Below are 26,383 nucleotides of genomic sequence, written 5' to 3' on the forward strand. Positions count from 1 at the left end.
ATGTTTTGACTTGTATTTGCAATTACAATTGCACCTTTATCGACAATTGTACTTGCATTTTGCATTTAATATATAATTTGCACTGAAATTGTGACTTGCGCTTTGAGATTTTGACTTGTATACGGCAATCGATTCTCAAAGAGTGTCACGTGTTTTTTTTCAATGCTAGTACGAATTCAGTGATCCATATCCTGCCTAGTAACTGACATGCGCAGTAAATAGTTTGTTACACTCTGGTGCCATTGTTATAATTTATAGCCCGCCATGCAGTTCAATTCTTAGTAATACTACCAAATACTTGGAAAGACGGGCGTATATCAGATTACACAATTTACCTCTTCACGGTTTTACACGTAGGCACAGTACAAGTACGGGCATGTACCACATACTCAAAACCAAATATAAATGACAGTATAGGTTAACATATATAAGAAAAAACTTGAAGGAATATATAGGTACGCTGGAATAATAAGATTTTAAGATCAGGAAAGGAATGTCATAAATATATTGATATTTCATATTATAATCCATATTTGAAAGAAAACGCATAGTTTTTTCCATGACTACGGCAACCGAGGAGGGTCACGACTACCCCTTTTCGTTTGCCATTCTATTATTTGCTTTTACATTTAAAATTTAATTTCAATTGGCATTTTCACTGAGATTTTGACTTAAATTAAAATTGTGACTTACATTTCTATTCAAAAGTCTATTTGCACTGAAATTTTGACTTGAATTTTTTTGCATTGAGAAATGATTGAGACTTGCATTTAGAATTATACTTGTATTGGAATTTTGACTTGTATTTCAAAGTTCATTTGCATTGGGATTTGATTTGTGTTTGAATTTAAAAAAAGTCATTTGCATTGGGATTTGATTTGTGTTTGAATTTAAAAAAAGTCATTTGCATTGAGATTTTACCGTAACTAGCATTTGAATTTTCACTTTCATTGGGATTTTGACTTGCATTTGCATTTAAAACTTTATTTGCATTGAGATTTTGACTTGTATTTGCATTTAAAAGTTCATTTGCATTGAGATTTTGACTTGTATTTGCATTTAAAAGTTCATTTGCATTGGGATTTTGACTTGTATTTGCATTTAAAAGTTCGTTTGCATTGAGATTTTGACTTGTATTTGCATTTAAAAGTTCATTTGCATTGGGATTTTGACTTGTATTTCGACTCTCATTTGCATTTTCACTTTCACTTGCACTGGGATTTTGGCCTGCATTGTGATTTTGACTTGCATTTTCATTTGTTGCGCTTTGACCCTTGACCCCTGATCCATGACCTATACAGCTCGACCAATAGGGGAGTTCCATTTTCGCACCTCAGAGTAGCGAAGCGTATTCGTGTTATCTATATTATTACTGTGCTGGTTATGGATGCAAAACTATTAGGTACAGGTGAGTTAACATAATTTTTTATCGTGAGCGCATTTCAAGAATACACGCTTATATTGATGGCGAGTTTGATGCATTGTACTTATTTGAAATTCATAGACAAGGCTGCCAGCCGTATAGCCCTGCGTACAGTGCTGTGTGTAAGGGGACGCGTTCGGTTGATAGTGGGGACATCTATCAACCGAACGCGTCCCCGTACACACAGCACTGTACGCAGGGCTACCAGCCGTAATGTGAAGTACTTGGATGAATCCGCCAGTGTTGGAGAGTGTTATGTTACAATCGACAGGCAATACGTTAAATACGAACGGAGTATATCAACAATATTTCAGTGATATTTAGTCCATTCTTAAATTAATACTACTATAATATGTATAAAGATTTAGTGGTGACGGTGGCCAGTCGACTGTGCCCGGAGAATGGGTAGTAATGCAAAATTACCGGTAACATTTATTATTGATTTTACGCCCTCTGGTGTCAAGATTATCAAAATACTACATTTACGTGTATATTATGAAGTGTTATCACGTAATGAATATGTTGATGCTTTTGACCGTTGCCGTTAAATGTAACTAATAAGAACACTGGCATGTTCGGTATCAAGTCACTTGGAATAAATTTGAAATACAACATATTTTTTTTTTATTTCAGACATGGAAGATTATTTACGAACACTTGTGGAGCGCGGTAAAGACAACATGACACTGTTGTTGTATTTGCAAAAAGATTACTGTGTTTCCTGGAGGTAATAAATGTTTATGGGTTTTACTGCTAGACATTGGATTGTTTTATCTTTAAGTTAGTATGTCTAAATGTTAGAAATGTGTAATCATTTACTCTGCACATAAAGAATAATCTTTGTTTCTCTTCAATTCTTAATAATTGTTTTTAGTCTTAGTACATTAAAAAGACGCTTGAAAGATTGGAATATTAAAAGGCATGGAGAATATACACCTGATAATGTTCGAAGAGCAGTGCAAGTAAGCATAGTTTTTCATCATAATAATTTAAACAATCATATGATGTATGAGGTCGGATAAAATAATGTTATACTAAACAAACTACATTTTGTACTTTATTATAATTGAGTATAGTTTGACACAGCATATGAATGTTTTGTTTTTTTTTCAGAAAGAATTGCAAACAGCTAGAAAACTTGTTGGAATAAAAAGAATGTACCAGCGATTGAGACAACATCACCATATGCTAGTTAAAAGGTATCTTCATTCATGACATATGATGTTGACATCCATAATATTGTGTCTAGTATATAGATATGAAAATTGTTGTTCCATGTAACTGTTCATTGTTTTCCTAATGTTATATCGTATTTTCAAAATAATGATATTGCTGCATTTAATTGTTTCACAGAGATCAAGTTGAAGCTATCATGGTGGAGCAGAACTATAGTGCGATGCTTAAAAGACGCTGTGGCAGATTACAGATAGGGGAAAGGCGACGTTTTTTTTCAAAGGTAACTAAATACAAGTAATTTACTGGTTGCTACCAATGCATTTCATAAAAAATGCTTTCTTAAAAAAATCACATTTATTCCATATCAAACATTATAACTTAATTATGCTATTAAATTGCATGTTCTACTGTTTGAACACATAGTAATTTTAGGCATCTGGTATACCTTTTATATTCTTTGTAGGGACCAAACTGGTCTTGGCATTTAGACGGCTATGACAAATTGCTTGGATATAAACGGAATAAATTTCCCTTTGCAGTACATGGATGCATTGATTCCTTTTCAAGAAAAATCTTGTGGATGAGAGTACACCTTTCTAACAAAAGCCCAAATCGTATTGCACTCTATTTTTGGGAAACTGTAATTGCAGAAAATGGTAATTGATTTGTTTTATTGAAATTAACATAATGATAATATGGCATCTTGATAGAAAATAATCTCTTGTTCATCTACACTAATTGATGTGACATGGATAGTTATTAGACAGTTTTAACTTTTTAAAGCTACAAAGCTGATATCAGTGATATCATAAATGCATTCCTAGTTTATCCAAGAAGAACACGGTCTGATGCCGGAACAGAAGTTGGTCTACTTGCTCAATGTCAGATGTTTCTGCATCGAAATACGGATGTCAAGGATGTACATGTATACGGGTCTTCAATAACCAATCAAGTAAGCAACTTAGTTATTTCCTCACCAGTATATATCACATTTTTTTTGTATATGATTGTTCGTGTGTAAATCTTACTGTTATGAACCATGAGAAATTGAATGACTAATGCTTGTGTATATTATAAACATTAAGCATGGAATACACAATTTACAATTCTAGTAGATAGCTGTAAAGAACTGCTTATTAATCATGTGCAATAATTGCAGAGACATAACATTATATTCAGACAGACAGCTTGAATGAAAAATGTACCATCATGTGTCATCATACTACACCTACTATCATAATAATAGTACATCATTATGAGAAACTAAATAAGTGTTTATAATGGATGGTCACATGTGACATTTGTGTGATTACCGGTATATTGGTAAGCACAGAATCATTCTGAGACATTGTATGATAAATTTATAAAGCATGTGCTTTGAACAGTGTCTTTTCTATTTATCTTTCTTTATAATTAAATTATGGTTAAAGCTGTTTCATGATACTTATCAGGGTCTAGAAAGCAGATATCACCACCAACAATAATTGAAAAAAAAGGATTAATAATTTTCTGTTTTCTAATGCCTGGGAGCACACCTGTATGTGATTTATCCATAAACAGGGTTGTTTTAATTTATTTTACTTCACACTATTTTAACAGTGTATAGAAAGCTGGTGGGCACAGCTAAGAAAATACAATGCTCAATATTGGATAGATGAATTCAAGGTGAGATTATACTAAAAATTGTTGTATGTATGCAAGGGGTAGGTGACTAGTTTAATACCATTATAGTGATTGCTGTTTAAAATAGAATGCAACTTGCGCATTTTTTACATGTGTACATATTTTAACAAATATAACACTGGCACTATTTTGTGTTAAAATATGTATACAATTAATCATTGTTAGTTTTTAATTAATAGTTTATGGGTTTTTTTTGCCCCATTGTTAATCTGTTTTTGAGAAAGTGTTAAATAATATATGCATAAACGGGTGAGCAGAATTGTTCCACGAGTTCAGAAAGTATGAAACCATTACCAATCAATGTAGTACTTTAGACAAATCCACAAAGTATTTTATGAATTGTTTGTTGGAACACTTGTTTGATAAGAAAACAGGTTTTTCAATCATTGAAGTTTTATTTACATTTACAAATTCACAGTTTTTGTGAAATAGTTTGTCTCAACAGAAAAAAAAATCTACTTGGCATCAACAATTGGCTACTATGACAATATTTTTTACCCTAGGCCAACAATCCAAATTGTGATATATTATGATATATCTGTACCAAAGTGGTAAAATTCACAGTTATGCAGTTATCATTTATTTAATGACACCCTACCAAATAATTAAATATCACACTCATCACCTGTAGGACCTGGAATGCAGTGAACTTTATGACCCTGATATCAGCAACGACAGGTATGATGCATTATGTTGCTTTTTTCGGCTCCTAAGTGTCTCCAATTTCATTCAACAATGTGTAAATTGTAGAAGTGTCTGTATGAAATTTGTATTACTGTGTGTCCTAATCATGATGTAAACATTATGTAGGTAGAAGCTTTGGTTGCTGTGATAACTGGTTTATGGCTGCAGGTATACATGCCTTTATCTTACTACCTAAATTATTATAATTACCTATACAAATCATTCTGCAGCTTTCCTCTGTCAGTCAATTTGAACACATCTTGAAACAGTCTATGTATCTTGCTGTTTTCCTCTTAGAATGTGCCTCACAGCTGTATATATGCCTTTGATTAAGAAAGAGTTGGATGATTTTGTAGATGAATGGAACACACATCGTATACGTAAACAAAATAGAGTCCTAAGACCTTGTGGTATTCCTGAGGACATATATAATTTCCCTGAGAATCATGGTGAATATGAACTATTATAATAATACAATTGAGTACCGGTATATTTTTAAAAAGCAATACGACTTTATTCTGGGCATGGGAACTGTTATATATGCAATGTCAGTTGACATATTGTTCAATATATAGGAAGGAGATATATCTGATAAGTGGACCTGGAATATAAGATTTATTAAAAGACTGTAGTCATTTTCATTTAATTTGTTATGAGCACAGATTCAAAACATAGTAGAGCAGTGATTTGCATAAAAGAAATTGTCTATTTTGAAATTATGTTGCTCTCATTATCTGAAACTACAAGAGTTATTAAAATTAATATAGTTCAAGGCATATTGTGTAAAACCAGCAATAACTTTAGATATTGGCGTATTTTGTGATACTGCTTGCAAGGACCAATCAGATTACCACTACTTAATACTCTGAAATTCCAATAATTGATTCATACAGGCACCACATATTATCGATTACCTTTATTTATTTTAGGGGGAATTGAATGTGGTTTCAAACCTCGTCAGTCAGACATTGATGAAATTGAAAGAAGACACAATTTTTATGAACATACAGATGGTTATCTACCGGAAGATTTTAGAGAGAAAGTTAAACAATTAAATTTGGATGTTAACATTTCAAATGCAAGAGAATGTTATCTTGAACTTAGAGATCATTTTGCGTCAACATGTACATAGATAGTATAAACCATTAGCCATGGTTTTACCTTCAAATTCAACAGAATGCTGATTTAAGCACATATTGTGGTGAAAATACTTCAAAATCTGTCTAAAATTATTTGTTTTTAGTATTAGTGAACAGTATGTAAACTTTCTTAGTTCACTGTCAATCTATATTTTTTAAACCTGAAGATTTCTAAAATACCAATTTTGACTGGTTACAATAAAGTGGTATATATATATAGTCATCTGAAACTGAAGTGACTTTCGGCGAGTAGCAGTTTTTTGTAAAGTTTGATTCACCATCAGTCAAAATTAGTTTAAACTGATCACAGGATTTAATCAGGTATATTTTTATCAGTCTGCAGTAGTGGACACAGTTTAATATTTATTTGTTTACAGTTTTTAAAATTAGTTTACTTCAGATGGCAGTTACCTAGTTTAACTATTCAAAACTGAATTACAGTGTTCATGTATGGTCATCGAATCAGTCATTTCATTTTTGTGTCAATCTTATAAAGCCACTATACCCTAATCTGATCATTTCAAGTTGATTATATTTATTGACAGAAGTTTATTTCCCATGTATTAATTGCCAGTGATTAAAGTCGATATTACTGAAATCTCCAATATGATTAATTCATGTACAAATTCTGTCCTTCACTTGTGTTCCAGAATGTTAGCCTATTAATAAACAATATATCTTGTGACTATGCCACATTTCTTTATAGCTAATTTACCTACTATTGGTTGGTGTTATGTTTACACAATGACTAGTAAGGGTGCAGTTTAGTGTACGACAAGTCATTGTCAATGACATAGTCCCTGTCTAGTTTTTATACTCTTAATTGTAAACAATGAAAGATGTTGATAGAATATAATTAATGTTGCTGAAGGTCAAATGAAAACAAATCAATGTTTTGGACTCATTCAGCAGAGACTTAAAAACAGTGCAGGTTAACATACATGTATTCCACACAAGTCACAATAAGGTAGCAATAAAATAAGGGATTTATTCTAACCAAGTTTGACACGCTATTTAATAACAAATTACAACAGTTTGTAGGTGTACTTCTGAGATCAATAAACAAACACATTCACTTGCATGAACAATTTATTTCAATGAATATGTAACACATTAAAATGGAGTTTGTTTAAACAAATGTGTCATTTTATTCATGTAATACTATGAGTATGTATCTCGTATATAAAACAAATTCCATAACAATTTCAGCGATATTTCCAACATTTGATGTGGTAAAATGTTTTAGAATATATAACATATCAGGAACTGGACTTAAAATAAAATTACACAGTCCCCATTAAATTTTTGAAAGTTCTCTTTGTGCTTGTCATATAAAAGTGGAGGGGTTGTCGCGAGCATGTCCTTGAAACTAGAGTTTCTAGTGGCGTATACAACAGATTGTTTATTTACATCAAATTCGAACATGTGTTGTGTAACGACCCCTCCGGTTTAAGACATAGCAAAGAAAAAACATAGATCACAAGTAAAAACATGTCCAAGTTGTCACATTTTAAACAAACAAGATGGCCGCCAGTCAGCCATATTTGATCAAATTGAATTGACATGTACATGTATACATTTATGACATGCTAAATATCAATGAAAATGATACATGGGTGACAGAGATATAGTAATAAGGCCAAAAATAAAAACAGTCGTTATTCTGCCATCTTTGATCTGATTATGAAACAATTTGACATGTATGATGTATGTGCCAAATACGAATGAAAATGGTACATAAATCTTGGAAATATAGTAGTAAGGCCAAAAAATCAGATGGCTGTCAATCGGCCATCCTTGATCCGATTTTGGAACAAATTGTCATGGACATGTATCCTAACATGTATAAAGTATGTGCCAAATTTGAATGAAAACTGACAAAGCATTCCAAGATACCACATTTAAAAAAAAAAACAAGATGCCTGCCAGTCATCCATCTTTGATATAATTGCGAAAGAAATTGTCATGGACATGTATTCTAACATCTACCAAGTTTGAATGAAAACTGACAAAGCATGTCCAAAATACATCATTTTCAAAAAACAAGATGGCTGCCAGTCGGCCATTTTGAATCAAATCGCTAAACCACTGCATGTGCATATTTCCCACATAAAGTACTAGGCACATGCAAAGAATGAACTGAATCGGTCCAAAGGATTCTGAAGTATGACTCCGGACAGACGGACACATGCATGGACGCACAGACGGAGACCGAATTATAAGTCCCCGTTTTCAGACTTCGTCCGAACGGGACTAATAATAGAAACATATGGGTATGTGTTTAGTAGTTATTTGGTTCTCAGTATTGTATTTGAAAGGTACAAAGGTTGGAAAATGCACATTTTGAACAGTTAAAGAGTTATTTAGAAAATGAAATCAAAGACTTTCTAATGCAGAGTGTACTAGAGGCAACAAAAACATGGTAAAGAAATAAACAATAAGTTTGTCAGCTGAGATTTGTTTACTTCTGTAAAACCATTTACAAAGGTCAGCCTTTGTCGGTCAGCCATTTTGGATTAGATATTGCAACAAAAATGCATGAACAATTTTCCAATATAATGTCTAATGTGTGAATTTGAACTTGATCGTTCCATTCTACAGTTTTGGACTGTATCCAAAAGCTGTAAATCGGGTAATTATTATGCAAATTGATAATAAACCTTCACAGACCTCAATCACAAACTTATGTCTGTAGGTTATACCCTAGCAACTATACACTGACTTTTATTGGCAGATGAGGCAATTAACATGCATAGTTTCAACACAAATTTAATCACATATGTGGAGTGGAGCACTATAGTTTTGTTGAAATTCAATGATTGTGAATGGTTCTTCAGATCCAGGCACCAGTGTAAATCAGGCGTCAAGTAATAAAGATTTGTTCCGCTGTACTGAGAACTCAATCAACGATCTTATCTGGACTTCGGAAACCCTGCTTTGAAAAATAATATGTGTATAAATAAGAATCTTTATCTTTATTTTGCTTGTAGCATGTTGAATGAATTAAAAATAACAGTCCCGTCATTCTATTTGATTCATCACAATTTAGCAGGTATATCATATACAAAAATTGAGGCCATTCCTATATAGCAATTTTTTTTTTAAATTTAAACCACAGTTCAAATGAAATAATATAAATGACCGAAAGCTTATATTATAGATTGTATCCTATGCTATGATTTTCTTTCTGGACATTGATGTTATTACACTTTCGACAAATGTTTATGTTACCATGTGTTTAGAAAGCAGGGCAAACTGTATACTGCTACAAACCCACAATCTCTCTGATATGAGACAAACATGCTAGCCTCTGTACCATTGTTAACATATGGTATTTATATGATGAGCATGAAATTGATCTAGGTATGGAAACTGCAAGAAACAGTTCTTGATCTTTATAAACAATTGTGACTCATGCTAGTCATTCAACTTTTACATTTGAAGGTGTAATAAGATTTAACCCTTACGGCAATAGTGCCATTAAGTTTTAAAGGTGTACATGGTACACAATAATTTGCAAGTATATTTGAGAAAAGTTCTGAACAATAAATCATTCCATTTTGCCCAAATTCAAAAAAGAAGACATGTACAACATACAATCATCACTGTCAATTTTACAAGTGTTTATTGATTACCAGGTACATTATGGGACTGAGCTGCATAGAAGAACCAATTAAATGCTCAATGCTGGTTGGGGGTGATCAGGAATGCAATAACTTAACACACAGCTCTATAACACATAATCAAAATATTATAATAAAACATAATACAATCATGAGAAGTACTTACAATAATGTTTGACTCACAGTCCAAACCTTCACCTTTTAATTGCTCATCAATAAGATCCACAAGTGGCTCCATGTCTGTAGAAATAGATAGGTAAAGTAGTAATAACCGACCTAACCGCAGACAATTTGTAAACATACAAATAGATAATCGTAACAAATAGTTTTAATCTAATCACAAATGAGAAACAAGAAATATAACATAATAAACAAGTCATTGAAAATGACATACTGGTAGTCCCTGTTAAATTTTTGAAAGTTCTCTTTGTGCTCGACATATTAAAGCGGAGGGGTTGTCGCAAGCGTGTCCTTGAAACTTGAGTCCTAAGTGGCATATACAACAGATTGTTTATTTACATCAAATTCAAACACGTGTTGCGTGACAACTCCTCAGGTTTAGGACATAGCAAAGAAAAACATAGATCACAAGTGAAAATAAAACAATTTGAGGTGCATGTCTATGTTATTTGTTCTAAAATTACTCAAATCTTTTTATGAAGTTTTAACAATTCAGTGAAAAACTAGAGACTATCTGTTTTTGTGTGATAAAAATAGACATTTGGAAAGTTGAAAGGAAATTAAACTAAAAATGGATATTTTTAATTTTTTACAAATGATTTTTCATCAGTATTTGTTTATATTTTTTTAAAAATGTGCTGACAACACTTTTAAAAGTCTATAGAAATAACGTATATCAATCTGATTAAGTAAAATTTTATCTTAATATACTGGGAGTTTTTGAAGATGCAAGATGGATAAAAACAAATATAAATGCAATAAAAAACATGCCGTACAATACAACTGATTGTAATGAGATTGACTAAAGTTCAATTTGAAAAAAATGTTGACATCTTATGATAGTATACAATATTTTTGTAGGGGAGTGATATGAATCTAGGTAACTTACTCTACATGTAGAAATATCCAGTCCTATAGGACTGGCAGTGTAAAGTCCTATAGGAATTGTATAGTCCTATAAGACTTATGATCTCACACACCAGTCCTATAGGACTGGCAGTGTAAAGTCCTATAGGAATTGTATAGTCCTATAAGACTTATGATCTCACACACCAGTCCTATAGGACTGGCAGTGTAAAGTCCTATAGGAATTGTATAGTCCTAAAAGACTTATGATCTCACACGCCTGTCCTATAGGACTGGCAGTGTAAAGTCCTATAGGAATTGTATAGTCCTATAAGACTTATGATCTCACACACCAGTCCTATAGGACTGGCAGTGTAAAGTCTTATAGGAATTGTATAGTCCTATAAGACTTATGATCTCACATGCCTGTCCTATAGGACTGGCAGTGTAAAGTCCTATAGGAATTGTATAGTCCTATAAGACTTATGATCTCACACGCCTGTCCTATAGGACTGGCAGTGTAAAGTCCTATAGGAATTGTATAGTCCTATAAGACTTATGATCTCACACACCAGTCCTATAGGACTGGCAGTGTAAAGTCTTATAGGAATTGTATAGTCCTATAAGACTTATGATCTCACATGCCTGTCCTATAGGACTGGCAGTGTAAAGTCCTATAGGAATTGTATAGTCCTATGAGACTTATGATCTCACACACCAGTCCTATAGGACTGGCAGTGTAAAGTCCTATAGGAATTGTATAGTCCTATAGGACTTATGATCTCACACGCCTGTCCTATAGGACTGGCAGTGTAAAGTCCTATAGGAATTGTATAGTCCTATAGGACTTATGATCTCACACACCAGTCCTATAGGACTGGCAGTGTAAAGTCCTATAGGAATTGTATAGTCCTATAGGACTTATGATCTCACACACCAGTCCTATAGGACTGGCAGTGTAAAGTCCTATAGGACTTGTTGATTCCTATAGGAATTTACATAAAGTCCTATAGGACTATACATGTCCTATAGGATTTCATGAAAAGTCCTATAGGATTTTTTAAAATCCTATAAGATTATAAAAATCCTATAGGAAACTTTTGTAAGGGATAGTCACTTATAAATAGTGAAAGTGTATCCAACCATGGAGGTATAAACTGTTTATACCTCCATGATGAACATAATCTCATCTTTATTTCCTGTACTACCAGAATAATGCATTTTCAGAGCTAGGGTGATTTACATATGTACAATGTCAACATTAGCAGATTACTAGTGTACATGTATGTATAGCTTCTGTTACTCACTTTTATAAAGACATAAATGAACTAAATATACCTTTCAGTTTCAAGAGTCTGCAATAGCTGTTGCAGGTATGCTCCTGGCAAAAATTGTTTAAAGCTTGTTGTGACATGTTGTCACATCCAAAGTACCTAGCATAAAAAAATTTAACAATTATTTTGATTGTAACTATTGTGGTTGCATATTCTAGAAATGAGTGAATGGAATGGCAAGGTATAATTCTGAGAGGCAAAATATGTTAATTTACAAGGTTATATATTGTAGTGCTAAACTATGAAATACAATATGAGGTTATTACGAGGATACCTCAAAGTATGCAAGAAGACAGTACAGTGCAACAGCATACTGTCTGAGTGCATACTTTGAGGTATCTTCAAAATAACCTTATTATTATACATCTTTTACTTCCTAAGATACATCATGGGAATGCAGAAATCCAAAAACAGAATCTGCTAACTTCTTTGTGTGGATCGAGTCCAGCCAAACCCCGGTGGCAGCCATGTTTGTTTTTATTATTAGAGGACGCTTACGCGCGCAATCATACCATATTTGGAATTCACATTTCCATATATATGGAAGGATGAAAATACCCTGTAAAATACCGCAAAATTACAACACGCTGTAAATTATGGCGTTACGGTGACAGATGTATAATAATATGTAATATAACTGATGAACAGTATAAGCAGAGTACTGTGACTTAATGCTTAGCACATATTATTTTGGTTATGTAATAATAATAAAATAATAATTTAGTGTAGATTTTGCGAGTGAAAATATATATAAAAAAAAAGTACTATAACTATATGTAAATAATCAAATATGTGTTTAACCTTAAAACTTTTGGGAACCCAACAAGAAGTAAACAAAAATATTTTAATAACTTCACTATACATAATGAGATAGTGACGGTACAAAACATAAGCTTACAGTTCTTGTGTTTCCAAATCACCAACTTCCCAAGTTGCCATTGAAATGTCAGTCAGTGAGAGACCAACGCCTGTAACAAAACATTAACATGTCAGTCTGTACTATTTGTTCTATTAAAGAAATATAGGACAATAAAATACTACCAAGATTTGAAAAGGCGTCAAGCAGTGTTCAGCAACATACAATCATCTACACATCATGATTCATTAATAAATTTAAAAATAAAACAAACCTTGCAGATCAGCCACCATCAATTTACGGTTGTACTTATGATATACAAAATGGCAAAAAGCTGATATTTTTTTGCCATGCTCTGTCTCAATTAAATCTTTGTATACTCTTCCGTCATTATTCATGTACTTAACAAATTTTCCTTTTAATTTTTCTTCTAACACGTACACATGATGACTATTGTTGTCTTGTATCATATAACATGGAATGATTCTGATAAGAAACATTAACAACAATGTGTTCAGTAAATAACATTAAAAAAATCTACATTATCATCACTTTTCATTCATGTTCACAACTTGTAATGACAACATTTCACATCTTTGAGTGGACGCCAGAATATGTTGCATGATGTGTTTATGAAAATTTTAAATAAATTGATCAGTAAAGGTAAGTCTGACACTAGAACCATTAAGATTTTCAGGAAATTAATCACAACAAAGTTTACAACATGAAGATAATACTGCATATGGTACTTGTAATACAATTACTGAATGTATATCACATCTCATTTGATAATACCTTGGCGCTTCTCCAAACTCTTTTGGGATGACGTCTTTGAAATTTAAAGACAACATTCTTGCTGACATTTGAGATTGCACTTCCTGTATGAAAAAGAATATGATCAAAATTAGATCCCATTCCACAGCCAATTAATTTTAAGAGCTGAAAAACTTTCCTAATAATAACAAAAAAAAGTTAATGACTAGATATATGATAATTTAATTGAGAAAATAATGGTTACAATTCACTATATTATTAAAAAGTTACACTTAGTAGTATAGCTAAAAACCAGCAATACAGGAAAAAGTCTTTACCTTTTTAGTCATAGAGATGATAGCTTCATTCTTCGATTTTGATAAATGCGGCTTATAGTGGATTTCATACATTGTTCTTATTGTTGAATCCTTGTAAGTCTTAACCACATAGGCCAGAGTTGTGTCCAACACATTTGATGACAACAAGTCACAGTTATAACAGTTTCTCATTCCCCCTTCTCCAATTAAGGAAGTTACTCTGTATTTGATGGGAAAGGAGGTTTCCTTCCATTTTATCCCATCAGATGTTATTTGCACTAAATACAGGGAACCAGTAGAATCTAGTGATAAAATATTCAAAAACAAACATACAAGTTAATTCACACTTCCATATACTGTAAAATGCTTTATGTTTGCTTTTAATTTTTTTTCATTATTTTCACTAAATTATTTTCATAAAATTCAGCGAATATACCTTTTTTCCTATATTTTACATTCAGCAAAATCAATGAAAATAAACTGTATACTAAAATAAAGTAGTTAAAATTTATTATATTATATCTACTATATGCTCTCCACCATCTATATTAATGCTAGGAACTGGCATGCAAATGATAATATAATAAATGTAGCAGATTTAACAATAATCACTATATAGGTCTCTCTTTATGTATCTATAGCCTTGTTCACACTTGCTGACAAATGGAGGGCACTTAAGACTACTTTGTACATATTTCTTATCAGTGGGCTGAATCTCTATTCTGTTCAGCATCATATGTGGTAATTTATGTTTTACATGGCTTTCACACCTTTTCACCTAAACATTGGGTTGCTATCAGGGATAATTCCCAGTGTTTAACACAGAACTCAGGGTTAAGACTAGCCTTCTCACTCTGAGCTATTGGGAAAATCTTAATAATTAAAAGTAAATGAAAAAGAAATTATATTTCATTACATGACCTGATAAAGAATGTAATAACTAGTATTCTAAATCAACATTTTACTTACAGTTTTTCTCAAGAGGAGTACATTGCAGGCTTTTGCCAAACTGCATGAAATGAGTTAACCCTACTGCATAACAAAACAGTAATTCAATTTTAAATTTAGAACAATTTTCTTCTGTTTAACAGCTGCATGCTCCAAATAATTATAATAATAAACAATAACAAAATTGATTACTAAAATATATTAACTGATAATCCAACTATATGAAATAAAATCTGCAATAATGTTTATAAAATGACATAAAGCCGATCTGGATGTGAGTGAAACATGCAGAAAAAAATGAAATTGGTTTGCAGGTACTCAGTAAAAACAACAATTTATGTGAAACTTATAAAATAGTAAATTACGTTACCAATTTGAGTTCGAGCCAAATTAAATTGTTAAACTACTGAACATGTTACTGCACATATGTGCAATGCATTATGGGAGAGGAATGTTTTCAGTATATAATGGAAAATGAAATATCATAATGAATAACTTAATTATTTTTTTTTTTTTGCATCTTGATGGTTTGAACCCATAATAATGAGCATAAAAATATAATGGGAGTAGTAAGTATGAAAAAGATGACATAACAACAGGGGAAAACATACTGTATTCACTTATACCCAAGCTTTCAGATGATGTATAGGTTATTATAAATGACAGATCAATTTTTAACTCAGGTTTTCCCCTGTTGCTACATTAATAGCTTTTCAGAGAATAGCAATTTGATTAGTCTTTCAATGTACTGGTACACTAAGTTGCATTCCAACTTTGTATTCAATGCAGAACACATCTTACTTAGATACTGAAGGGGAAGTTTAATTTTAGTAGGGATTACCGGTAATATTTGAGATACCATATATTCACAGGACTCTAAAATCACAGGTTTGTGATAGAAACAATACATTTTAATATTCATTAAATTAAAATACGGTAGTCAGTGAAGCTAGCAAGCATTGAAAATAGTTGTGAATCACCAAATCAAACATACCAAGAATTTTCATTATTGTATGCACACAACAGTGTTTATAATACATCAGAAAAATCTTCTAAATTTGATTTCAGGATTCTGTTGGACAATATTTCTCATGGATTGTACAAAATTCAAAGTTATTATCAATGCTAACAGGCGTCAGTGAGAGGGTTTCTACAAATCATACAAAGTGATAATGCAATATATATAGATATCTCTTGGTGCACCTTGTTCTATTTATGCAAGCATCTGAGGTATCGTGTAATGGCAATGATTTGATTCTAGTTGCTCAGATTTTGCGCTCCAACTTCGTTTAATAATCCAAGCTCAAGTTAAAGCTCAGGATGGTGCTCAGGTTTACTCTGAGCAAGCTCAAGTGGAAGATCATTACATAACTGAACATCTGGGTGTCTACATCCATGATCATGATCGATCATGTTTTGACCATCAATGACTACAATTGTTGACTATAATCATAACCGAGAATGATCTGATTCCAGAAACACGCATGGTCATTGATGGTAAAACAAAATCTCCATATTGTTATGTGAGCAGCAAACATGATCCTTCATGGTCTGCTAACATTTATAGTTGTTTTGTTCCTGTCCCTGTATTGTCTAGCTAGTGTCTTTGGACTGGCTATAATCCAAATAAATTATGGCTTACTTGATGACTTTGGTACATCTTCACTAAGAACAGCTCTCTTGACATCTGCAATACAACAAGTTCATTAGTACTTTGGTGAGATAAACACCAGACATGCCAAAGAAAAGGATACATTATATGTGAAAGAAAACAATTCATGCAGTATTGCAAAGTTAGTGTGGTTATTATGACAGCCGATACAATACAAAACATTATGTCTTCATGACTATTATGGTAGACACTTATATGAAAGACATGCTATTCAAACTTGAGCCAATTTTCTGAATGAGATCAGTCAAGTCATGCCAAAAATACAGCCCTGAAACAGAATCCATAAAAACCAAATAGTGAATGCTGACTTTTCAGGACAAGAATAACCACATCTTAATATTATAAATAGTTTAGGCCATCCACAATGTGATTCCATGCTTTATTTAGATGAGGCATTGTGCATTGATTGTTGCCTCTTCACCAATTGTTCTGTTCTGCTTAATTTGTTTTATGGTTTAATTTAACTTACGTGATAATTGTTCTATTTCCAGTGATTTGGTGTTGGATCTTCTTTTCACACCTAAATAATTTACCACAACTTAGCTTATTCCTTTTACACATTCATCTAAACTTCATCATTATGTATTATGTATATGCAATGTTGGTTTAGAATAATGTAATAATAAAAGAGAATTGCCTGTTATTTTCTTCCCAAAGCATTTCAAATTGAATAGTATTTGTTCTGCTCACCTCAATGTACTTTATTCACAATAATAAGATCAGGACAAAATAAAAACATTCTTACCGTGAGTTTGACTTAAATGTAACAGCTGTGCTGAAGCTGAATGTTCTGTAAGCGGAAACAAAAATAATCAAAATGAAATTTTATCTTGAAAGCTATTACATACAAAATAAGGCAAGTTTCATGGAACATTTATGCTATACTCATTGAATTTATGCTATACTCACCGTTTTCAACCACATATGGATTATTGCTATTAACTTCAGAACTTGTGGGTTGAAAAAGAAAAATGTATTAGATTTAATATCCAATGAGACAATAAAGATTTTTATGATTGATCTTGAATAAAAGTCAAATTTTCAAACGTGCCCCAAATAATATCATTATTTAAATCAAATGAATATTGCTGCACACATTACTTATAACTATATAGTTAATACCTTAATAAATCATCATCATCGTCATCTTCATCTTCATCTACATCTTTTGATTCCTGAAATTGAATAACATGAATGTTACTCAAAAGTAAAAGGTTAGCTTCTCAATATGAAATTTTGTTATTTTAGGGTCATCAAAAAAAGGCAATGAACACCTTGCAATTGACAAATGTATGATGTAGGTTTAAATACATGAATGACCATCAAAATTATTTCCCTCAGAAAATACCTTCTTGGAGTGGTTTTTGTTCATGTAAAACATTATATTACCTTATAAAAATGAAAACAAGTTTTCCCCTGTATTTGATAATCTTCAGTGAATTCTGGTCCTAAGACCCCACCCATAATTTTACATGAGGTACCGGTAATTTGAGGAATATGAAAGTAATCACAGCAGCTTGATTTTACATTTTCTACTGTTAATGGCTGATTGAATGGGACCTATAAACAGAACATGAATATTAGTGCCTGTTATATATAGCATATATAGCATAAAAATAAAAACATTTTAAATAAACAATATGACAGACTGAATGAATGAAATAGTGAATGAGGTCTGACTGCTAGCATTAATAAAAGTTTAAAATCTATAGTTCCAAAAAAACCTTGAACCTGGTGCATTTTTACAAAACAGATACAAGCCAGACATTTTGAATCAGAACATGAATATGTGTAACACAATGTATGTATACACAACCACAATAAGTTAAAGCAAGCCTGCGAATAATATTCATTAACAAATTTGCAATGATTTAGTCATTTAAAATCAGATTTGTGAAACAAATTCACATGCATTATATACCAAATGTACCAAATTTGAATTAAATTTGTCCATACAGTTCCAGTATGATTGATCAATAAATTTTCAACATTATAAACTGCTAGTGTTCACCCATCATAGAACAAAAGTGCATACTGTGAGATGTATGAATGATGTTTAAATGTGATTGGCCCATATATACACTCAGAAATAGCATGTCTTAAAAACAACATTTTGAATCTGTTCTGAACAAACAGATGGACACCAAAACACACCTTCCTGATTTGCACCTGACAGGGACAAAAATATCACAAAATAAAAATCTTAAATGTATGGTGACACTGCCTGATAAAAAGTTTAAGTATATTTTCCAGTACAGGGCCTATTAAATTCCAGTGATTAAGTGAATAAAATTAGAGTTACACTGTATGTTGAAGTGACCAGTGACTAAACTGAAAATAAACATAGTAAAAAAAATTAATTGTTGATATGTGTGAACTACTTCTTTCTCACATGAAACTAATGGTAATAATATAGTGCACAAAAAATATAAATCGACCAAAAAAATAAAATAATTAAACTTACCAAGACCTTCAAACCTGGGCATTTGCGGTACTTTGACCCATCGAACATCAACTTTGTGATTGTCAGAGTCTAAAACAAAAGAAAATAAGGTACTAGTATATATTGTCATTGGTGGTTTAAACTGTCAACAGTCATGTACATCCAAGTATGACTTTGACTGTAGGCAAATCAAAACTAGCTTCCTATATATTGGATGACTGAAAAAATCTACAGTTTGTATTTAAATACTATTGCTTAACATTAACTGAAAGTTTTATCTATGCCAGATCATTAACATATAAACTAATTTGACCACTGAAGCATCTTACATATATGTCTTTTTTTTCTGCCAAAACTGTTGGTTTACCAAAAATCTAAAGGAAGACACACCAAATATGAAAGCATCTCAAATAGTTGTTTTAAATAGTCATTTAGGCCAGACTTTTTTTATTCCTTGTTTCTCAAGTTTTTATGAGGCAATTTTTTTGAGGAGGGCGAAAAAAAAAAAAAATTAATTCTTTTTTTTCATTAGATTTGTGTGATTCTCAAAGAATTGTAAATGAGATCATTGATCGGAGAGAAGAAATGAAATAAAATGTTATTCCATGTATAACCTTGTTTCTCATCTGCGCGAGACTTCGGTACTTTGATCATGATACTCCCACGCAAATGCAACTTGGATTTGTTAAGCGGCGAGCGGTAAAAATTACACTGAAATAAAATTTTATTTTTATTTCATTTTCGGCTCCTGTTCATTCGGCGGGTTCGCGAAATATGGGATAATAAAAGTCTGGCCTTATGAAGAATTTTGTTCCACAACAGCCAACATCTAGTTGAGCTAAAACAGTTACTAAATCTACTACATCAGATGTTTCTGGACACATTAGTGCTTATAATTACTAATTACCTTTGGACATTTCACAAGTTCTCGCTGACATGGTCTTCGTTTGGCTAAGTTTTTGGCCCGAATATTTTTTTGCTTATTTGCAATATCTCCCCATGTTTCTAGAATAATAATTAAAGAAAGCTTAGAAAGAACTCCGGTGTGCTGAGAGTATTGGAGATACATTAAAATTAATTCAAAATTTAAGATTTGCTTTTCAAACAAGAAGCTTGGCAACCAATTTGAAATTGCTATTTGAAATGCATAGCATGAAAAAAATGTGATTCACATTAATTATCAAAATTTATAATACATACAGAAAATACATTTGATTGTTCATCCATGGTTTTTAGTTTAATTAGTTCCAGAGCACCTCTGCAATGAATTCAATTTGGTAAATCTGTTTTTTTAGATATAAGAAATAGGCTAATAATAGATAATCAATATGCATGTTTATCAACATTAAACAAATCATGGATTACTTCAACGGACCAAATGAATTATTATACAAATTAAGCAATTATTATGCTTAGATTTAGGTCTGTATATTGTTTCAAGGTACACATGTACAAAGTTTCATTATAATGTGATGATTAATCCTAACTAAATTAGTGGAAAGCTGAAAAGTAAATTAGGTAAATATTATAGATTTATATAAACCTAAAACTAATTTGATCATCACATTGTGTTAGAGTAAATATGTACCAAGATTCATGAATTAAGACAAGTCATTGTCAATGACACGTCCCCGTTCCGTTCATATTTGAGTGACATATACATTCAAAGCAGATCATGACCGAAATGCACCTGCATATGTACAACACATTGTGCTAAATCTGAACAAAATCCATCCATGCATGACTGAGATCCGGTTCTGGAATTGTGAAAATACGTGATTTTGATGCATTTTCGGCCTTAAAATGGCCATCATTCCGCTATTGTTAAGCAGATCATGAAACAAATGCACATATCTATTTGTGACATGATGTACCATGTGTGTGTGAAGTTTGAACTTGATCAATCCAGACATGTCTTGGATACGGATCCAGAACTGAATTCTTTAACAAAATGGCCGCCAGTCGGCCATTTCGAACTTGATCCGAAAAAAAAAGACGTGCATCAAGGTCCTATTATGTTTAATGTATGTACCAAATTTGAACAAAATCCATCCATGCATAACTGAGATACGGGTCCGGAATGGTAAAAATGTGCGATTTCAATGCATTTTCGGCCTTAAAGCGGCCCCCATTTGGCTATCGTTAATGAGATCATGAAACAAATGCACATACATATTTGTGACATGATGTACCTTGTGTGTGTGAAGTTTGAACTTGATCAATCCAGACATGTCTCGGATACGGATCCAGAACTGAATTCTTTAAAACAAAATGGCCGCCAGTCGGCTATTTCGAACTTGATGCGAAAAAAAAATGACGTGCATCAAGGTCCTATTATGTTTAATGTATGTACCAAATTTGAATGAAATTTGTCCATGCATAACTGAGATCTGGGTCCGGAATGGTGAAAATGTGCGATTTCAATGCATTTTCGGCCTTAAAGCGGCCCCCATTTGGCTATCGTTAATGAGATCATGAAACAAATGCACATACATATTTGTGACATGATGTACCTTGTGTGTGTGAAGTTTGAACTTGATCAATCCAGACATGTCTCAGATACGGATCCAGAACTGAATTCTTTAAAACAAAATGGCCGCCAGTCGGCTATTTCGAACTTGATCCGAAAAAAAAAATGACGTGCATCAAGGTCCTATTATGTTTAATGTATGTACCAAATTTGAATGAAATCCGTCCATGCATAACTGAGATCCGGGTCCGGAATGGTGAAAATGTGCGATTTCAATGCATTTTCGGCCTTAAAGTGGCCGCCATTTGGCTATCGTTAATGAGATCATGAAACAAATGCACATACATATTTGTGACATGATGTACCTTGTGTGTGTGAAGTTTGAACTCGATCAATCCAAGCATGTCTCAGATACGGATCCAGAACTGAATTCTTTAAAACAAAATGGCCGCCAGTCAGCCATTTCGAACCCGATCCAAAAAAAAAAATGACGTGCATCAAGGTCCTATTATGTTTAATGTATGTACCAAATTTGAACAAAATCCGTCCATGCATAACTGAGATCCGGGTCCGGAATGGTGAAAATGTGCGATTTTGATGCATTTTCGGCCTTAAAATGGCCGCTATTCGGCTATTGTTAATCGGATCATGAAAAAAATGCATGTGCATATGTCCCATATAATGTGTGATGTATGAGTGAAGTTTGAACTTAATCGGTCCATGCATGTTCGAGATACAGGTGATCACGGACGCACGGACGCACGGACGCACGGACGCACACAGGGCAAAACATAAGTCCCCGTTTTCGGACTGCGTCCGAACGGGGACTAATAAGTACTGTCACAGACCATCTATGTACAAAGTTTCATTGAAATGTGGTTAGAACCAAAACTTATGATTTATTATGCAAATTAGGTAATTAATATTATCTGATTCTAACTCAAAACTGAACGGGTCTGTGCATTGTTCTGGAGCATCAATGTACCAAATTCCATTGAAATGGAATTAATTAGTACATGTGATATTAGTGTAAAAGCCAAAAATTAACTAATTATGCAAATTAGTTGATAAATATGCACACAGGTCTTTGGATTGTTCTAGGGCATCTATGTACCAAGTTTCATTGAAGTGTAATGATGTAATAGTACCTGAAATATCAAAAGCTGATTAATTATGCAAATTACGTAATTATTATTTCACATATCTGTCTGTGCATTGTTCTATGTATCTATGTACCAAGTTTCATTGAGATGTGATGATCAGTATCTGAGATATCAGTGGAAAAGCCGAAAATTGACTAATGATTATGCAAATTAGGTTAATTATATGCATGGATTTGTACCCAAAACTGATCAAATCTGTGCATTAGTCCAGATCATCTATGTACCAAGTTTCATCAAAATCTAATGAATGGCTCTTTAGATATCAGTGGATAAATTATGAATGATTATGCTAATTAGGGAATTAATATGAACAGATTTTAACCCCAAACTAATCAGGTTTGTACATTGTCCTAGAGTATCTTTGTACTACGTTTCATTGAAATGGAATAATTAGTACTTTAGATATCAGTGTGATAGCTTAGAATTGGTTAATTATGCAAATTAGATAATTAATATGTACAGATTAATCAGGTTTGTCTATTGTCCTACAGCATCCATGTACAAAGTTTCATTGAAATGTGATGATTAGTACTTGAGATATCAGTGTGAAAGTTGAAAATTAATTAATTAATATGCATAAATACTCACCATCCATCATTCCTGCAGATGTAGTTGTAGATGTAGCACCAGAAGATACTGTACAAAAAATAAACATTTTTACTATTACTGTCTTTTAGGTAAAATTATACAATTAGTATTATGTTTAATGCTTATAATATTCAAACCAAAGCTCCCAAATACATGCAATGCCGGGTATGTATTTGAAGAGCAGCAGTTTGAGTGAGAATGTTAAACCTTGGTCATTTGTATGATGCATATCTTTTTTGTGAAAGATATTTTTTTTTTATTTTAAAAAACTTTGAAAAATAATATTTTGCAGCTTACAAAAAGAACTGGGAAACTCACCGATTTTTTTCCCTGGTGTATGGTGATTAACTCCATGGCCACAAACAACACACTCTGTTGGAATGGCCACATTATTTTCATAGGCTTTGCATCGGCATTTTTTACATGACCCAGCACACTAATAAATACGAACAGACATATTGCACCACATAATTATCGATAGCCAAATAAAGTGTCTTTGAAATTACAAAGGACAAAAACCTGAAGTGTAATATACTTTTGTAAAGATATATTCATGAACTTACATGATCTCTCGCCACACATTCGCAAGTTCTACATCTATTAGATGCGGCACTTTTTCTGTACTGATTGCAGCCACATCCACACCCACCACGAGGGATACCCTCATGGTCCAAATCCATAATACTATGAAGCAAAACAAAATTAATCTAGTTGAAGTTGCATGTTGGAATATTTCCCAAAACTTAAAATAAAATATACAGTACTAGACTCAATAAAAGACATTAGATAACATAAAAAAAATGTTTATATTCATGATAACATCCAAAACCCCTTAACATATTGTGTATTAATTCATCATTCTGAGCATAATATTGAGAGTGATTTGTAGGTCAAGGTTAATAAACAATATTTGCAGATTTACTTATATAGAATCAACACGTTTGAAAGAACAGACAGAGCTGTAACAAAGGCAACATATTATTTTGGGATGGAATACAATGACCATGATTGGTATGATATTGTAAATGCCCAATTCATGAGTTATTGTGGGTTTCCTTAAATTTTTTGCCTACACAAAATTAATTATAATAATAAATATACATTGTATGTATCATTGTATTGAAATTTAAACAAATGTTGGCACAAGCGTGAAATACTCTATATCTATATCAGTTAATCATTATATGACAACACATAAATTATCATTTTGTGTACATCCACACTCGTACATCTATAGTATTGCTGCATTTCTAAGCTTGCCAAATGAGGGCGCTATATATGAATTGTAAATATGAATATATGAATTGTAAACTATTGAACACAGGAAATAGTAAATAAATAGTACAAATCACAGTTTTTCAACGGTAAAGATAAAATTTCGCACCAATTACGCCCATTTAACATCGGAGTGGCGGTTTACTTTATAGTAATATTATTGGCCTACAATGTCTTCGTCGGGGCCGTTTACCGGCTGTTGACGTGTTGACCAACATACCCAGCCTTATATAATACTTATTCAAATAATAAGTTGCAGATCTGGGTTTCTGAGATCACAGTCACCCTAGTAGAGTGACTGTTCTGAGATTGAACACGAAGCAGACTTGAATGTCATTTTCAGTTCATTTTGTTATCGCCGGCAGGGTAAATTATAGTTTTGAACGTCGTGGGATTATTGCCACACCAGATGAATCCCGACATACACGATCTGTCAATCACGCAACGATGGAATGGACAAAATAACTACCGCAACAATAACAAATAAAACAAGAGAAAAAAACACGGAAACACAAGAAACGACAAGTGAAAGCAAGAGCTACAGAACGGCAACCATGTACATTGGTTTCTGGCTTCATCAACTGTTATTACATAGATCGTCTCGTTATAAAAATAAATAATCGATTCAGCCTCAAATGGCGTGCACTCGTATTTGTACTCTCGCGACAACAAAATTGTGTTAACTCACCTATACCTAATCCAGAACAGTGGTTTACATACACAACACGAACACGTTTTACCAATCTTCAAAATGGAACTCGCCGATTGGTCGAACTGTATAGGTTAGGGGTCAGGGGTGAAAGTGCAACAAATGAAAATTCAAACGCAAATGCAAGTCAAAATCTCAATGCAGGTCAAAATCTCAATGCAAGTGCATGTGAAAGTTAAAATACAAATGCAATTCAAAATGCAAATGAACTTTTTCAAAATGCAAATACAAGTAAAAATCTTAATGCAGATGAATTTTTAAATGCAAATACAAGTCAAAATCCCAATGCAAATGAACTTTTAAATGCAAATACAAGTCAAAATCCCAATGCAAATGAACTTTTAAATGCAAATACAAGTCAAAATCTAAATGTAAATTAAGTTTTAAATGCAAATACAAGTCAAAATCCTAATGCAAGTAAAATGTTAAATGCAAATGAACTTTTAAATGCAAATACAAGTCAAAATCTAAATGTAAATTAAGTTTTAAATGCAAATACAAGTCAAAATCTAAATGTAAATTAAGTTTAAATGCAAATACAAGTCAAAATCTAATGCAAGTAAAATGTTAAATGCAAATAAACTTTTAAATGCAAATACAAGTCAAAATCCCAATGCAAATGAACTTTTAAATGCAAATACAAGTTAAAATTTTAATTTAAGTCAAAATCTCATGAAAATGGTAATTGAAATCAAATTTTAAATGCAAAAACAAATAATTGTATGGTAAATGAAAAGGTTTAGTCGTGACCCTCCTCGGTTGCCGTACATGACCTTGAAAATACGGAAGGACATGAACATATATATATAACTAGTCCAACACGGCATGCTTCTGTGACCTATACTGGCCTCTTCCGAGGTGTTAAATTTGTCTTCGATGGAATATATAGTTCAATTACGCAAGTAAATTTCAACCTGCACGAATGTCTTTTAATTATGGGTCTACTTAATGGCTATATGAACATGAGCTCTACTGCCAGTAATGAAAATATCAGAATAATAAAACAAACACTATGGCGTCGATACAACACAATATACACATACCACAGTGGTGCAGTACATTTCTATAAACTGGTAGAAAGGGAGTTCCCGATATACATAC

The 26,383-nt window shown here is 32.5% G+C and overlaps 3 protein-coding genes across 8 annotated transcripts in view; 1 reads left to right on the forward strand and 2 right to left on the reverse strand.

Moving 5' to 3' along the window:
• Positions 1 to 26,383, reverse strand: part of LOC144357768 (uncharacterized) — a 45,449-nt gene that overhangs the window by 18,788 nt on the left and 278 nt on the right. The gene's annotated exons all lie outside the window — the stretch shown is intronic.
• Positions 589 to 6,703, forward strand: LOC146736138 (uncharacterized). 2 transcript variants are annotated; one of them, XM_085505687.1, is made up of 11 exons: positions 589 to 1,408; positions 2,057 to 2,150; positions 2,298 to 2,385; positions 2,537 to 2,622; positions 2,777 to 2,879; positions 3,063 to 3,255; positions 3,424 to 3,551; positions 4,199 to 4,264; positions 4,914 to 4,960; positions 5,264 to 5,415; positions 5,896 to 6,703. In XM_085505687.1, the coding sequence occupies exons 1-11, from the start codon at positions 1,384 to 1,386 to the stop codon at positions 6,096 to 6,098; spliced, it is 1,185 nt and encodes a 394-aa protein (XP_085361813.1). In that variant the 5' UTR covers positions 589 to 1,383; the 3' UTR covers positions 6,099 to 6,703. The 2 variants fall into 2 exon arrangements, with proteins under 2 accessions (XP_085361813.1, XP_085361814.1); XM_085505688.1 differs by lacking the exon at positions 5,896 to 6,703 and adding an exon at positions 5,093 to 5,134 and having other exon boundaries at positions 698 to 1,408; positions 5,264 to 5,303.
• LOC146736139 (uncharacterized) lies at positions 7,069 to 26,039 on the reverse strand. Of its 5 annotated transcripts, none has more exons than XM_085505684.1 (20): positions 25,262 to 26,039; positions 23,862 to 23,982; positions 23,617 to 23,734; positions 23,299 to 23,346; positions 19,985 to 20,082; positions 19,099 to 19,167; positions 18,024 to 18,194; positions 17,757 to 17,809; positions 17,544 to 17,584; positions 17,380 to 17,424; positions 17,104 to 17,154; positions 16,605 to 16,649; positions 14,984 to 15,046; positions 14,036 to 14,316; positions 13,740 to 13,822; positions 13,219 to 13,430; positions 12,987 to 13,056; positions 12,093 to 12,187; positions 9,895 to 9,968; positions 7,069 to 9,037 (listed from the first exon to the last, which is right to left on the reverse strand). In XM_085505684.1, the coding sequence occupies exons 2-20, from the start codon at positions 23,976 to 23,978 to the stop codon at positions 9,005 to 9,007; spliced, it is 1,767 nt and encodes a 588-aa protein (XP_085361810.1). In that variant the 5' UTR covers positions 23,979 to 23,982; positions 25,262 to 26,039; the 3' UTR covers positions 7,069 to 9,004. The 5 variants fall into 5 exon arrangements, with proteins under 5 accessions (XP_085361810.1, XP_085361808.1, XP_085361811.1 ...); XM_085505682.1 differs by having other exon boundaries at positions 7,069 to 9,040; XM_085505685.1 differs by lacking the exon at positions 14,984 to 15,046 and having other exon boundaries at positions 7,069 to 9,040; positions 25,262 to 26,037.

Source organism: Saccoglossus kowalevskii, chromosome 11 (assembly GCF_978046115.1).
Source record: "Saccoglossus kowalevskii chromosome 11, keSacKowa6.1, whole genome shotgun sequence".
Taxonomy (NCBI): Eukaryota; Metazoa; Hemichordata; class Enteropneusta; family Harrimaniidae; genus Saccoglossus; species Saccoglossus kowalevskii.

What these genes read in the sequence shown, in the direction of transcription:
- LOC146736138 (XM_085505687.1), top strand. Translation starts at nt 1,384, where the DNA reads ATGGATGCAAAACTATTAGGTACAG. An exon ending in GGCGACGTTTTTTTTCAAAG is followed by an intron (nt 2,880 to 3,062) that starts GTAACTAAATAC and finishes TATTCTTTGTAG; the next exon opens with GGACCAAACTGGTCTTGGCA. An exon ending in AACTGTAATTGCAGAAAATG is followed by an intron (nt 3,256 to 3,423) that starts GTAATTGATTTG and finishes ATGCATTCCTAG; the next exon opens with TTTATCCAAGAAGAACACGG.
- LOC146736139 (XM_085505682.1), bottom strand. Translation starts at nt 23,978, where the DNA reads ATGGATTTGGACCATGAGGGTATCCCTCGTGGTGGGTGTGGATGTGGC. An exon ending in AATGTGTGGCGAGAGATCAT is followed by an intron (nt 23,735 to 23,861) that starts GTAAGTTCATGA and finishes CGTATTTATTAG; the next exon opens with TGTGCTGGGTCATGTAAAAA. An exon ending in GATTTGGAAACACAAGAACT is followed by an intron (nt 12,188 to 12,986) that starts GTAAGCTTATGT and finishes TTTTTATGCTAG; the next exon opens with GTACTTTGGATGTGACAACA.